This window comes from Myotis davidii, unplaced genomic scaffold (assembly GCF_000327345.1).
Source record: "Myotis davidii unplaced genomic scaffold, ASM32734v1 scaffold363, whole genome shotgun sequence".
Lineage (NCBI taxonomy): Eukaryota > Metazoa > Chordata > Mammalia > Chiroptera > Vespertilionidae > Myotis > Myotis davidii.
In genome coordinates, this window is record NW_006294069.1 from 494,352 (window position 1) to 509,642 (window position 15,291).

General features: G+C 48.3%; 2 protein-coding genes across 3 annotated transcripts in view; both read right to left on the reverse strand.

The window, feature by feature from the left end:
* The window catches only part of PIGS (phosphatidylinositol glycan anchor biosynthesis class S), an 11,105-nt gene extending 1,729 nt beyond the window's left edge, over positions 1 to 9,376 (reverse strand). The window contains exons 1-11 of the mRNA XM_006768018.2: positions 9,299 to 9,376; positions 8,878 to 9,017; positions 8,681 to 8,792; positions 6,892 to 6,981; positions 6,524 to 6,615; positions 4,716 to 4,923; positions 4,297 to 4,439; positions 3,480 to 3,594; positions 2,217 to 2,362; positions 1,309 to 1,409; positions 148 to 358 (exon numbers count right to left, since the gene is read on the reverse strand). Coding sequence (XP_006768081.1) covers positions 148 to 358; positions 1,309 to 1,409; positions 2,217 to 2,362; positions 3,480 to 3,594; positions 4,297 to 4,439; positions 4,716 to 4,923; positions 6,524 to 6,615; positions 6,892 to 6,981; positions 8,681 to 8,792; positions 8,878 to 9,017; positions 9,299 to 9,332 — 1,392 coding nt within the window. The 5' untranslated portion in view covers positions 9,333 to 9,376. The remainder of the gene's footprint in view (positions 1 to 147; positions 359 to 1,308; positions 1,410 to 2,216; positions 2,363 to 3,479; positions 3,595 to 4,296; positions 4,440 to 4,715; positions 4,924 to 6,523; positions 6,616 to 6,891; positions 6,982 to 8,680; positions 8,793 to 8,877; positions 9,018 to 9,298) is intronic.
* Positions 9,377 to 11,656: 2,280 nt separating this feature from the next.
* Positions 11,657 to 15,270, reverse strand: ALDOC (aldolase, fructose-bisphosphate C). 2 transcript variants are annotated; one of them, XM_006768019.2, is made up of 9 exons: positions 15,156 to 15,270; positions 13,945 to 14,066; positions 13,648 to 13,859; positions 13,476 to 13,530; positions 13,229 to 13,389; positions 13,033 to 13,116; positions 12,616 to 12,790; positions 12,285 to 12,484; positions 11,657 to 12,147 (listed from the first exon to the last, which is right to left on the reverse strand). In XM_006768019.2, the coding sequence occupies exons 2-9, from the start codon at positions 14,054 to 14,056 to the stop codon at positions 12,052 to 12,054; spliced, it is 1,095 nt and encodes a 364-aa protein (XP_006768082.1). In that variant the 5' UTR covers positions 14,057 to 14,066; positions 15,156 to 15,270; the 3' UTR covers positions 11,657 to 12,051. The 2 variants fall into 2 exon arrangements, with proteins under 2 accessions (XP_006768082.1, XP_015422213.1); XM_015566727.1 differs by having other exon boundaries at positions 15,145 to 15,270.
* Between the last annotated feature and the right edge of the window lie 21 nt (positions 15,271 to 15,291).

Here is a 15,291-nt window from a genome sequence, read left to right on the forward strand (position 1 = left end):
GGCACTGCCTTTAGAGGAAGCCTGGGGCATTCAAGGCTGGGAGGCCCACGCATACCCTGGACCTCAACTGGCACTAGTTTTACCACCCCCTGGCCCTCAATGGCCATTCCGATCCCGGGCCCCAGAATCCATCCCCTGCCCACGTACCTCAGATGCCACATCATCCTTAATGACAATGTTGCTGATCTTGCCCAGAAGCTGGGCCAGGGAAGTGAGAGTGGTAGTGGCTGTGGCCAGATTCTCCACCGACCGAGCCCAGAGCAGCCGGTCTAGCTCCCAAGTCATCAGCCCTTCACTCTTAGGCCTGGAAAACAGGCATTTTGGAGGCACCTGGGGCTGAGCAATCCCAAAGAGCAGCCTGTAGGAACAGTGAAGAAGGCCAAAGGCTGAGACTAGAAGGGGGAGAAGATGGCTAAGATTCCTAGAATAACTAAGATTTTCCATCTTACCCAGACCCACAGGGGTTGCAGGAAAGTGCCCCAGGCTCTTGGGTTTTAGCTTTTACCAGTGTTTTAGCTTTTACCTGTTTCTATATTGGACTTTCAAGATCTTACTTGACAAAAGGTTCCATGGCTAAAATATTTCTGATAATTCAGTTTAATCCTCTCACCCTGTCTACTCTCTCTTTGGACAAATGGGGCCACTAAGCCTTAGTGAAGGGATGATCCAGGTCCACCTCTGACAAGATGTGTGTGCTGTGCCTCTCCAATCCTGCACCCGTGGCAGGCATTGCAAATCAATCAGACCTCTTTCCTGATCAGCCCAGACAAAGAATCCTCAACATGGGCCATCAGGCAGCCACTACCAATAAATTAGTTAGGGGATGGCATGGCTCAGTGGTTGAGCATCGACCCATGAACCAAGATGTCATGGTTCGGTTCCCGGTCGGGGACATGCCCAGCTGTGGGCTTGATCCCCAGTGTAGGCATGTAGGAGACAGCCAATCAATGATTCTCTCTCATCATTGATGTTTCTATCTCTCTTTTCCTCTCCCTTCCTCTCTAAAATCAATTATATATATATATTTAATAGATTCCTTAGCACAAGAATTAACAGCTATTTTCTTAAGCACCCATAATCACACCCTATGGACCTGACATTTGTGAGTCTATTTTTCTTCAAAGTTTTTGTCAGCAGCTAGTTCTTCTTAGGAGAAGGATGAAGTGATCCTTGGCAACCTCTCTTGCTTCCTAGGGCTCTAGGCACAGCCAAGATATCCTTGCCAGGTGAGATTTTATTCCAGGCAGCCCAGGAGACCGTGGTCAGAGTCAGGGACCATGTCCCCAAGTGCATCACCTAGGACCTCACCGCAGCTGAGCCAGGAACACCTCCATCACTCGCACCATGTCCACCTCAACGCGCACTGGGAGCTCCGAGGCATTGTAGGCTTTGGGGTCCACATTATATACCTGCAAGGGGAAACGAGGTTGCCTCAATATCACGCCAGGACCATACACTGCTGTGCCCCAGACACTCTGAAGACCATGAAAGAAAAGGAAGACATATTCTGTGCTCTTTAGAAATTACAAACCTGATGATATAGCTAATATTTTTTAAATACCTACTAGGAGCTTTCCACAAATTATCTCCATTACCCCCTCAAAAGTCCTGTACAGGAGATATTTTTTATTCCAGTTTAGAGTTTCTACCTTTGAGAGACACCTAGTCTAATAGGAGACAAAGTTACAAACTTTTCAAGACTTCCACAAACAGGGCCAAGATCTAAGATGTACACAGAAGAGTCCTCAATAAGTGCAAACTACTACATGCAAAAGGGTCACATGATAGAAAATATAGACAAAACAGCCCTCGCCGGTTTGACTCAGTGGATAGAGCATCGGCCTGCAGACTGAAGGGTCCCAGGGTCGATTCCGGTCAAGGGCATGTACCTTAGTTGTGGGCACATCCCCAGTAGGAGGTGTGCAGGAGGCAACTGATCGATGTTTCTAACTTTCTATCCCTCTCCCTTCCTCTCTGTAAAAAATCAACAAAATATATTTTTTAAAACATAAATAAATAAAAAGAAAATATTGACAAAATAAAAAGCAGTGGGGCTGGCAGAGGAGGGGCACGAGCTCACAGCACCCTCCCCTCCTTGGTGCCTGCCCTGCCTCAGGCTGGGCCATGGAGGACACCAGAGGAACAGAAGAACAGTCTCAGGGAACATGTCTGTCCCGGAAGCTTGGGTTCTGGAGTCTGCATAGTGTAACCATTACCATAATGCCACCCCAGCGGGGACTGTGGAAGGCGTTGGTGGCCACTGGAGCACCATCCTTGTCCTGAATGTACAGGGGGGAGTGTGCGAGCTCAGGTACATAGAGTAGAAAGTTGAGCACAGGGTAAAGGGAGGCAGCGCTGGATCCTGTGGTACAAAGAGAAGAGGAGTCAGAATGTCAAAACATGTTAGGTCTAGATATTAGTTCCAGATCAACCTCTAACTAGCTGGTCACTCACTCATTTTTTCCAACTGATAATCACTAGGATATCCTCCAGTCCTGGGTTTCTATGGCAAAGAACCTCTAAACATTCTCTGAAGATGTACCATATACATGAAGTGCAGTCCTTAGCCCCAAAATGCCCCTGGAATCTCCCCTCCTCCAACAGGCCTCCCGTAACTATCTACGTCAGCTCTTGTGGCTACTGCCACATTGCACCCATATTACTGTAACTCGTTTTATGCACAAGTATAAATGTGACCTCATGTCAGTTCCCCACTTAGTATCTTTCAATGGCTAGCCATTCATATTAGGTTAAAGTTCAAACTCCTCAACCTGGTCCTTTATGATCTGATGCCTGCCTGCCTGCCTTGCCAACATTATCCTGGTCACCCTCTCCCAATTCAGCCATATTAAAGTTCTCTGAGCTTCCTAAGAGTCTGTGCTCTTACTCTTCTACATCTAAGTTCCTAGATCTCTTGCCTGAAATGCCTTTCTATCTCTGTACCCAGCACTGCCACAAAACAGCCCCTCGAACCTTGTTTGCTGAACGAAGACAGGAGGAATTTACCAAGGTCTCCCACACTGCCCCTCCCACACCGCATGAGCCACCCTGGCCTAGCCCTGATATCTTAAATTCCACAACTAATTATAAACTCATTTTAGTTTGCCTATATTGCAGTTCTTGGACACACCTACTTTTCCTAGGTACCACCCCAAAAATTAAAAACAGGAACCTAGCTTCAAGGTTCCTCATTCTGCCTTCATGTACTTTTGCTGTTATCTTTCCTACACCCTATCCATTCCTTTATAAAATGAGCTGGGAAACATGTTTAATAATTGCTTTTGGATAGAATAGTGTGGAGATGGAGATGTCAACAGAGTATCATGACAAAGGAGCCTAAGTGCTCAACACTTCCTCTTCCTCGATGCCCTCAGACCAACCTAACCTGGGAACCATCACTATATACAACCCACCTCCAACCCCAGGCTAAGCCTTCAAGGTCCCTCCCTGGCCTGGCAGAAAGACCCTCAGAAGCTCACCTAGACGGGACTCCACGGGATTGATGACATGGGGGAGGCTGTGTGCGGCCAAGTAGTAGCTAGAGGTAGCTGGGTTAAAGCGGGGGTTGACCCCCAACACTGCATAGTAAAGGATCTAGAGAACAAAGAGGAGGACATTACTTTGTTTATTGATTTATATTCCACTATGTCCCAAAAAAGATTTGAGGTGCCTTAAAAACTTGCAATTACAACAGGATGAAATATCAGGGCAGGCTAAGAGAAAATAGGTGTAGGAAAAAAATAACAAAGCCACGGGTAAAGTTAAAACACTAACTATGTTCTTTGAAAACCACATATTTTCCCAGGTTTTCTCACAGCCGAAACAAGGAGGGAAACAAAGAATAGCAGAACTCAGTGTTCACAAAATCAAATCAAGTCTCAGTTATTCAGAATTACTCCCACTACCAAGACCTAATAAAAATGTCTCCCACATTTTCCCTCAAAGAACACTGTATGATACAGAAAGCTACATTCCTCACATCTTTGTTACATTAACATATTTCAGGGAGTTTTTTGTTGTTGTTTAAATAAGTGCTTTAAAGATGGCACAACTGGTGAACACAGTTCTGGAGGAAGCCATAAGGAAGTTTTTTAACAAGCATTGATGAAACTCCCTGAGCTGAACATAAGGAGAGAAAGTAGACACCAGAACCTTATACATACACAGGAAATTCCTAGCAAATCAGCAAGCCCAAAGAGCTAGAACTGACTACACTTGTAAACACTAAATATGGATGGACTTTGAAAAGGATGGTGCAGCCAGGAAAAGGACTCCTCAACTTGCTCCCAGTCTCACCTGAGAGTCCACAGAGAAGTTGCCAGCGACACTGAGGGCATTCAGGAAGGGCTGCACATAGCGCCGGACAGCTCCCTTGATGTCCCAGTGGACATCATGGGACTTGGGGTCTGGGTTGAGTAAACTGAAGGTGATCTCATAGCCTAGGGAAACAGCAGTCAGTGATCCCAGAGGCTTCCGTCAATGGACAGCCTGTGCCCCTGGCTAAACTGAACTCTTTCTCCTCTAGAATGGGGTTGATTGCCATCATGGAACCAATGGGGATAAAAGTGGGATGAGAAACACTGAGTGCTTTAAGAAAAAGTTGAAACCCCAGGGGAAAGAAGTAAAGGGTTTGTCTGCAGATTCCCCTCCTGCCCCAATGCCCCCACATAATTCATTTCCCTCTCCCGCCCCAAAGCAAAGCCTGGTCCCCCTACCCAAACTGGACTTGAGAGGCCGCCTCTTATCAGAGCTCCACTTGTCCTCTGGAAGGTGGTCAGCCAGTGCCGCAGCCAGCACGTCCTCGGTCAAAGACATGGCCTGGGCTACTTGGATTATGCGGCGGCCAACGATGTTAAAAGCCTCCCGGTGCATTATTCCCCTCACCACCGCTGTCCTCTTAGGCCCAATGTAGCTCATCATGTCCTATGAGGGGCAAGCAAGGAACAGAAGGCCATGGCTGAGGGAAGAAAGCAGGAAAGCACTCTGACTCCTGTTTCTGAGAATCTGGCCTTTTGCACTGACCAACAGGCATGCCCCTCTCTTTAGATGCATAGTGAACTATTCTCTCAGCATTTCTGAGCTATGGGTATTTATGAGTGTCTTTCTTCATTTCCATTCCCTTCTCCTTCCCAGTAGACATCGTTCCAGGAAATACATAAATCTTCTCAGGCTGGAAACTAATAGATGGCATGCTGAACAAGAAAAGCAGAATAAACAAACAACTGGACAGTTTGATCTAAGTAAATGGCACATGGCAAAGAGGCAAGTGCAAGAATTTTCACAGCAGCATTATTATAATAAAAAACTGGAGACAATCCAAATGCCCATCAGCAACAGAATGGATAAATTGTGGTATATTTATACAATGAAACATTAGACAGAATTAAAAATGACTGCACTAGACTTAGCTACACGTATTATCATGGATGATTCTCTCCAACATAAATGTTGAGGAAACTGAAAGTTGCAGAACATGTACTGTATTATATAAATATACCATTTATATAAAGTTCAAAAATATGTAAAATTAAATATATTGTTTATAGAGACACAGCATATGTGATAAGACTTGAAAGAAAAGTAAGAAAATTATATGATAAAATATGGTCACCTTGTGCTGAAAGGAGGTGATGTAACCATGGAGACACATGGAGCCCCCACTATACTGCTGTATTGCTATAAGCTGTGGCTGGGTACATAGACGTTTGTTAAAATTTTCTTTCCTCTTTTTATAAGAATTAAATATTTCATTATAGCCCTGGCCAGGTATCTCAGTAGTTAGAGCATAGTCCCATTTGCCAAGGTTGTGGGTTTGATCCCTGGTCAGGGTACATACAACCAATGAATGCATAAATAAGTGGAATAACAAAATGATGTTTCTCTCTCTCTCTCTCAAGTCAATAAATTAAAAATTTTTAAATATTTTATTATAAATTCACAAAGAAAATGGTATATGGTATCATTTCCACCAAGCCTTTTTGTTCATGAAAAAGTCAATGTATCGCCGAACCGGTTTGGCTCAGTGGATAGAGCATCGGCCTGCGGACTCAGGGGTCCCAGGTTCGATTCCGGTCAGGGGCATGTACCTTGGTTGCGGGCACATCCCCACTGGGGGGCGTGCAGGAGGCAGCTGATCGATCTCTCTCAACGATGTTTCTGGCTCTCTATCCCTCTCCCTTCTTCTCTGTAAAAAATCAATAAAATATTTAAAAAGAAAAAAGAAAAAGTCAATGTATTATTGCCCAGGTTACCTTCACAACCCATTGAAACCAGCTTCTTTCTTTTACTCCTACTGGTTACTTCCCTCACTTTAAATGGTCATTGGAACTTTAACCATATACAAGTCTTAGATTTAGAAAACCAGAGTCAGTAAAAAAATTGTTATTAGCATTCTTTAAAAAATATATTTGGAGAGTTTTCCATAGCAAATGGAAGAAATGGACAGCAATACTATAAGGAGGTGACCAGGGAGAGGAAGAGCTGACGGGACTGGGCAAGGCCACAGCATCTCTGCTCACCCTACCTGGGGGAGAAGTGAGGAGTGTTCAGAGATCACGTACACAGTCAGGGAGCCCTCTGCTTGCTCCTGTGGCTCAGCAAGCATGGTTTCTGCCTCTGGGGATAAGAGCAGGTGGTGCACCAGGAGCAAAAACACCATTCCCTCTCCCTCTGGCCCCCACAGAATGCCTAAGCCACCCCTCCACCTCCCACTGACACCCAACTGCCACTGTGGGCAGGCTTGGCCCCCAGTGGCCCAAGATGAAACACATCTCATTCACAGTTTCCCAAAGAGATTTTGAAGTTAAGACAAGGTATGAAAACGACACCTTCAGGGATCAGAAGGGAAAAACGGGCTTCATGTTAAATAGTGTGACCTCTCCCTTCCAGTACCTTGCATACTGCCCAATGACAAGGCCTCTTCCTCATAGTCCAAAGCCCTCCGATAGGCCTTCTGGAAGCGGCATTTGATTTTCATTTTGTCTTGAGAAGAAAAGAGAGAAGCATGAGGGCAGCAAAATGATTGTTTGCACAGAAAGACCAAGAAGCTATAGCCAATTCTAATGATTTCTACATGGATGATATCAAACACGCGACTCTCCACCTCTTCCACCTGCCCAGCTTCTGCCTCTGCCTATGTACACAATGTACACATTGCCTTCAATCTGAAGTACTCTCCCACAGGGAAATCTATTACAGTATTCATTACACAAATAGGTGAAAGGAGAAAACGCATATGAACATTTTATTAATTTTTTAAGACTTTAAAAAAATGTTTTTTTATTGACTTCAGAGAGGAAGGGAGAGGGAGAGAGAGATAGAAACATCAATGATGAAATTCATTGATTGGCTACCTCCAGCATGCTCCACACTGGGATTGAGACCATAACCCGGGCATGTGCCCTAACTGGGAATCGAACCTTGACCTCCTGGTTTATAGGTCGACGCCCAACCACTAAGCCAGCTGGGCTTTTCTTATAGTTTTGTACATTCATTCCTGAGTATCTTTATGTTTTTTATTATTACTGTGATTGGAATTTTTTTTAAATACATACTTGCTTTTCTAATTAGATATTGCTGTATTTATCAGTTATTGATTCTTGTGCATTCTTGTACGTAGTCATCTCACTGAACTGTTACTAGTTCTAATAGATTTTCAATTGATTCTCTTTGGTTTTCTTGGAAAATAACTATACTGCTTCAAAAAGTAGCTATTGCCCTAACCGTTTTGGCTCTGTGGATAGAGGTTCAGCCTGCGGACTAAAAGGTCCCAAGTTCGATTCCGGTCAAGGGCATGTACCTTGGTTGCAGGCACATCCCCAATAGGGAGTGTGCAGGAGGCAGCCGATTGATGTTTCTCTCTCATTGATGTTTCTAACTCTCTATCCCTTTCCCTTCCTCTCTGTAAAAAGTCAACAAAATATATATATTTTTTAAAAAGTAGCTATTTTGTCTCTTTCAAATATTCATGTTAATGTCTCTCTTCCTCTCTCTCCAATAAAAACATATCCTCAGGTGAAGATTTAAAAAAAAAAAAAAAAGAAGGAAAGAGCCCTACCCAGTTTGGCTTAGGGGATAGAGCATCAGCCCTTGGACTGATGGGTCGTGGGTTCAATTCCCATCAAGGGCACATACCTCAGTTGCAGGCTCTATCCCCAGCCCCAGTGGGGCATGTGTTGAAGGCAACCAATCAATGTGTCTCTCACATTGATGTTTCTCTCTCTGAATCTCCCCTTCCCTTCCACTGTAAGAATCAATGGAAAAATATCCTCAGGTGAGGATTAACAAAAATAATAATAATTAAGTGAATATATATATAAAGTTAAGAAAAGTGCCTAACACTCAGTGAAGCGTTTAAGGTTAAACTGAACAAAGTCTGTATACAAGTCCAACTTGATTCCAAATCCTGCATTCTTTCCACTACATACCATTTCCTCCCCTACCCTCTAATGAGCATCAACTACTTCTGATCAGGTAGCGTACTGTCTTGTGAATGAAATTGTCACCTTGATGCTGAACACCGAACTTAAAGTTGCTTACCTTCTAACCAAACACACTGTTCATTCACAGAGGCCTCCTCACAAGGGTTTAACTACCTTTATGGGACACCCACACCCCTACCAGACGCATATCCGGGCTGAGCTCGGACCGGAAGGGCAGCCCCGAACCCCCACAAACTCACATTTCAGAGGGATCTCTCGCTCGTGCACCACGGTGAAGGGCAGCTTCTCTTGATCGTCCAGCGGCACCGACTCCCGGGTAAACACGACACTGACAGGCACCATGAGCCGGAGCTGCGGGAAGGCGCATCAGGGCCATGCCCCGAGTCTGACCCTGGCCGGGGGGCTGTCCCCTCCCCCTCCCCCTTCCAGGTCTCACCTGCAGGGCATTCAGCCCACTGATCTCGGAGTAAGGCAACGACGCCCGGTAGGTTTCGGTGGTCTTCCACCAGAGCGGCAGCCCCAGCACGATGGCCACCGCCGCAAAGAAGAGGGCGGCGCGCTTGCCTCGGACCACCTCTGGAGACAAGGAGGGACGGAGGGACGGACTGAGACGCCAGAGGTGGGCGCAGGTGCCAGCCCCCTCCCTGACGCGGAGCCCAGCCACCCGTAGGCAGAGGCTCTCGGCCCTCGTTCCGAGGGATCCCCGTGCGACGCGCCCGGGCCCAAGGCTGAAGGGATCCTGTCGGAAACGGCCCCCGGGCCCCGCCCGCTGGACCTGCGGCGCCCCACAGTCCCCACCCCCTCATTCCTCCCTCCGGGTTTGTGAATCGCAGGCTTCAGTCCGTCTGCCACCGCACCTAGGTCTGTAGCTGCGGCCCCGGCGGCCGCCATGCTAGATGCCGAGGGCCCTAGCCGTGGGGCGGAGCAGCGCAAGCTTCCCCCAATCGGAAACAGGCAAGGGCGGGACCACGGCGCGATTGTGGCCAATCGCCAGCGACACTACTGTCGCCAAGGCGGGAGAAGTCTGGCGAGCGGTGGGCGGGGTTTACAGGGGGTTTGGAGTGCCAACCCTGCAGTCCTTAAATACTAATCTGGGCGACCACGGGCAGCTCTTTTACTAGAAATCTGAAAAAATTCATATATTTACCAAAATGAGGTCATTCATGCAAAGAACTTCCGTTCAAATGTCACCTATCGCCATTATTGTTTATTATCTCTATCATAGAGCTCCTCTTCCAGGCACCCTCTCAAGTCTCAAACCTGGAGGTGGCGAGCTAGTCGGTACTAGTACCTTTTTAGCTATTTGGCTCATTCGGAATTTCTTTAAAATTTTTTGATTGATTTTGAGAGATAGAGTAGGGACAGCGGAGAAAGGGATAGAAACATCAATGATGAGAATCATTGATTGCCCGCCTCTTGCACGCCCCCTACTGGGGATCAAGCCCGCAACCCAGGCATGTGCCCTTGGCTGGAATCGAACCTGGGACCTTCAGTCTGCAGGCTGACGCTCTATCTGCTGAGCCAACCAGCTAGGGTTCATTCAGTATTTTTATTTTAATTCACTCCTCACTTATAAAAGTTTGACTTCACTTAAAATTCACCAGCACGAAATCTGTATTCTGATCACTTGGGTTCAAATCCTGGCCTTCACCTCTTCACCTGAGTGATCTTGAGAAATTAACCCCTCTGTGCCTGTTTTCTTGTTAAAACAGGGATAAATGTATATTAAAATAAAATAGGGATAGCTCTGGCATGTGTGCTCAGTAGTTAGAGCGTCTGTCTGAGCACTGAAGGGTGTGGCTTCAGTTCTGGTCAAGGGCACCTACCTGGGTTGCAGGTTCCATCCCCATCCCAGAGCGAGGGGTCGGGGAGGGAGGGAGTCTTGTGTATGGGAGGCAACCAATCAATGTGTATCTTTCACACACGTTTCTCTCCCTCTCCCCTCCCCTCCCTCCCTTCCACTCTCTTAAAAAGAAAAAATCAATGGCAAAAATATCCTCAGGTGAGGATCAACAAAAATTAAATAAAATAGGGATTGTAATAGTATCTACTTTATATAGAGTTGTATGTTGTAGTAAATGAGTTAATAAACATAAAATGATTAGAATAGGGCCTGGCAGGAACACACAGAAAGTACTATATAAATATGAGTTGCTTTTTGGGGGGTTTTTTTTGTTAATCCTCACCTGAGGATATTTTTTCCATTGATTTTTTTTGAGAGAGAGAGGAAGAGGAGAGAAACATGATGTGAGAGACACATTAGTTGCCTCCCTCACACACCACTCCCCTCTGAGGCAGAGATCGAACCTGTAACCCAGGGAGGTGCCCTTGATTGGGAACTGAACCCACAGCCCTTCAGTGCTCAGACTGATGCTCTAACCACCACCGAGGCACACAGGCCAGCGTAATAGTAGCTATTTTTAATATAAGGTCAGGTCACACTGGACCTACATTCCCATACTGCAAGGGGATATGTAGCATTGGTTGTGCACTTTACACATAGTATGGCCTCCCCAGTTCACACAGAACACATCCAGCAGCTTCTTTCATCTTTTTATCTGCTCAGATAGACCTAGGAGTTTGACCTCCCCCCACATCCCAGCCAAGTGGTCAAAGTTCATCATGAGAACTCACAGGTCTGCCCTTGCCCAGACCCTCCAATTGATCCCCTCTGTGCCCCCATCTATCCCAAATGGGAGTGGACAATAGCCCTTGGCAACCTCCTAGACACCATTTCAGTCTGGCATTCCCAAACCTCGGGGTTTTCCCTTGTTGGGCAGGAGCCCAGGTGCTCCTCCTGCAGTGGCTCCCCACTAGCAGAATGTGTCAAGCCCTGGCAGGGCTCAACACAGCTGAGAAATGAGAGACTCCCATCCCTTCCTGTCCCAGTTTGAGGCCTTGGACAAAAGCTGCCTTCAGGAATTGCTCAGGTCGTGCAACACTCCGTCCTGCTACAGCTGTAGCCTTGTGCTTCTGATATGGTAGTTCCTAAAAGACTTGCAGCCCTCTGTATTGCCATGCTCTAGCCTTGGAGAGCAACAGGCAGGAGCTTGAGACGGGAATAGTGATTGGGTGTACCTCTCCCCCATAAACTTAAAACCCAGTGAATCAAAACCCATCCTCTCCACCTCCACAGTCAGAGGGCCCACAGATAGAGTCAGCAGAGATCACAAACTGAGAGGTGGGGATTTGACGTGTAAAACAGACAGACAAAGTAGCATGTTATGCTATCATTTATTTGCTATGTGGTATGTACCCAAAGCATAAGTCAGGTCCGGTGTCCTACCCTCTGATCCCAGGAGAAAGGGCAGGTAAGGAGAGCCCAAGAAGAAGCTACCCCATCAAGGGGAAGAGTAGCTGGCAAAGACAAGGGGAGACCCGGGCATCCTGCTCTGACTTCTAGCAAGTTCTCCTGCCCTCAGCCATGAGGGGCTCCCTATCTTCCCATCTAGTGGTCCCAGGTGCAGCAATGGGAGAGGGAAGGGGAGGAGAAAAAAGGAAGATGACTCAGTGCTGGAGGGAGGCATCTTTGCTCTGCAAAGCTATTTGGCCCTGGCTATAACTACAGGCAAAACTGGGTGGCTGGGCCAAGAGCTGTGGAATGGAGTACTCAGTAGGCATGGTTTGCAATGTAGAGGGACTGTGCTGCCGCTCCTCCATCGTCTCCACTGCCTTCATACTTGCCCTGGGCTGCCAGCCCATTCACCTGCAAAAGTGAGAGGAGGTAAGGAGTAAGCTGACTGAGCCAGCCCACAGGTGCCAAAGGCTGTAGTCTCTAGGTGCTACCCCCTGCCTAGCTACACACCACTACCCCCAAACCAACCACCACCCCTAGCTCCCAACCTCAGCCCGCTTGATGAACTCCTCAGTGGCAGCCCCAGCATTGTCCCGTTGCCCTCGCCAGGCATTGAGTGCAGACGCCTGCAGAGCACGCCCATAGGAGAAGGTGAGGGCCCAGGGCCGCGGAAGGGGGCAGCGGTTGATAGCATTGAGGTTGAGCGATGCCTCCTCTTCACTCTGACCCCCAGACAGGAAGGTCACTCCTAGAGAGAAAAAGAGAAGACAAACTGATCAGTCACTCCCTGTTTTTCCAGGGTTAGGGACCCCTGAAGGCCACAAGAAGAACCTGAGGATCAGTCTAAAGATAGGAGTAAGTTAGGAAGCAGGGTGGTACCTGGGACAGCTGGAGGCACAGTGCGACGCAGGGCAGTGACAGTTGCCATGGCAACCTCCTCTGGGCTATACTTGATAGGACAGGCATGGCCAGGGGTCACCATGTTGGGCTTCAGCAGGGTCCCTTCCAGGTACACATGATGGTCACTCAGAGCCTTATACACAGCAGCCAGGACCTGAGGATCAGAGGAGGTTTACTAAGGTCTGCTCCCTGCCACTTAACTGCTCTCTGCTCTCTGTCTGGAGGTGGGTGGGCATGACTGTGAGGGTCAGTACAGGCTCAGACTCACAGGTCTGTTCTAGGATAAAAAAAATAAAAGTGCTTGGGGAAAGTGCCTGCATCTGAACCAGGAACTGGGAACACGCTCCCTGCCAGGCTGTCCCTGTGGTATGTGTCTGTGCCCAGGTGTGGACTCACCTTCTCAGTGACATACTGGCAACGTTTGAGGTCATGGTCTCCATCAGGCAGGATTTCAGGTTCCACAATAGGCACAATGCCATTCTGCAGGTAAGAGAAGAGCAGCTTGGCAGGGGCGGTCGTAGAATGGGAGAAAGTTCTCTCTCCACCAGGCACAGGGCACCCATCTGAACCCCTCACGCATGCATACACACACCTGCTGGCAGATGCTGGCATAGCGGGCCAGCACATTGGCATTCTCCAGAATGGCAAGTGCTGAGGGCGTGCGTTCGCTGATTTTCAGCACACAGCGCCACTTGGCAAAGTCGGCGCCATCCTTCTTATATTGGGCACAGCGTTCTGAGAGCCCATCCAGCCCTGTGGGCATAGTGCTGGTCTCATCACTCTGCCCCTTTTTGCCAGCATCAACCACCCTGTAGTCCTAAAGCCCACCCATCCTGTACCTTGAGTGGTAGTTTCTCCATCAGTCCCGGCTAGAGGGACTACACCTTTGTCAACCTGAAGGGAAAACAAAGGCAGAAGGCTGATCCCAGGCAGGATTCCCCTTGACACCCCTCACATACACACGCACACCTATTTCCATTATCAGTCCCCAGCCAGGGCTAGTGGCTGCACCTTGATGCCGACGACAATGCCCTTATCCTGGACGGTACGGACGAAGGGGACACCGCTATCATCTTTCTGGTAAAGTGTCTCGTGAAAGAAGATGACACCTCCAAGGCACTTCTTCACTCGGTCATCAGCGCTGAACAGGACCTGGCGGTACAAACGGCGGTTCTCCTCTGTGTTCTCCACCCCGATTTGGCTCAGCCGCTTGGCCATGCTGCCTGGGGGCAAACGAAGAAGGGCGACAGGTCATTCCCAGGGCTTCCTGGCCACCTCTACCCTGACCAACCACAGGCCCCCACCTACCTACAGACTCATCTGCAGCCAGGATGCCTTTGCCTGGGGCCACAATCCGGAGGGCAATGTCAGACAACTCCTTTTTCTGCTCAGCAGAAAGGGCTGGATGTGAATGGGGCATGGTGACAGCTCTGTGGAATGGAGACAAGATATAAAACCTGGACCCCACCCACTATCTCCTCTGCTTCCTTTCCTGGTCATATGAGCCAAATGGCCCTCCCCCCTGCTCCCCAGTAAGCACCGGGCTGGGAACAGAGTAGCAGTCCTTGGCATGGGTCCTGGGCATCAAAGTGGCACCAATTTATCTGACAGCTAACAGGCTTGGGGACCCAGTTCCCACATCTCCTTTTGTCTCTGATGGGCACCCTTCCCAGCCCAGGAGAAATATGCAGGGTGGGGGTGGGGAGTTAAGCAGCCCTCAAGCTACAGGTCTTCTTATGAAACTACTGCCCAAATGAAAATGCCAATCCTTCTTTCCTTGAATTTGGCCCCTTTCTCAGGTAGGTATAAGCCCTGACCTTTCCAACTTCCCTTTTCTCATCCTCAGCAGGGCCCTAGGGAAAGTGCACTTACTTCCAAGCCATCACAATGAGGCAAAAGGACACATCACCCTTCTTTCCCCAGCTTGTGGAGGAAAAGGTTGGGAGGAGGGGGGCAGGTAAGGAGAAGGAATGACAGGCTTCTCTAACCAGTTTTCCAAACCCCAAACCTGTTGTCTCTGCAGTTAAGAGATGGGAGCAGAGGGTTGAGATAGAAAGGAATGAATAGAGAGACTGAGAAAGGGAGGGAGAGATGCAGGAGGAGAAGGCAGGAGATTTGTTGGGTGCTGATAGTGAGACAGGCTAACTAGTCAGGAGGAAGGACCTAGATCAGAGCAACAGAGAAAGCAAAAGAACTGTACAGGGAATTTAGCTGAGGAGAGGGAGCAGATGAGATTAAAATGGTCTTGGTGGAAGAGGCTGACCCCAAGAAAAAACCCCAGAAGGCAGAAGAAGATTTGGGATTGGAAAAGCTGAGGTTCCAGCATGAGCGCTGCGAGGAAGGGGTGTTGTGGGAGGTCTCAACCATGGGGTTTAGAGTGGACAGGAAGGAGAGAGATTGAAGGAGAGAGCTGAGATGGCACATCCAAGGGCACAGGGAGCAGGGCAAAGATGGCAAGGGCAAGAGTCAGGAAGAGGAAGCTGAGACGCTGAGCAGTTCCCGCCTCACCCGGGCCTCACCTGTGAGCAGCGAGTTAAGTGGCGGCAGCACAGAACAGCCTGGGTTCAGGTCTGAAACAGCTGTGGCTTCAGCCCTCGCTCCTGTAAATGAGGCTGAGGATGCCGCAGAGCTACGTGACTCCCCGGGGGGCGGGGC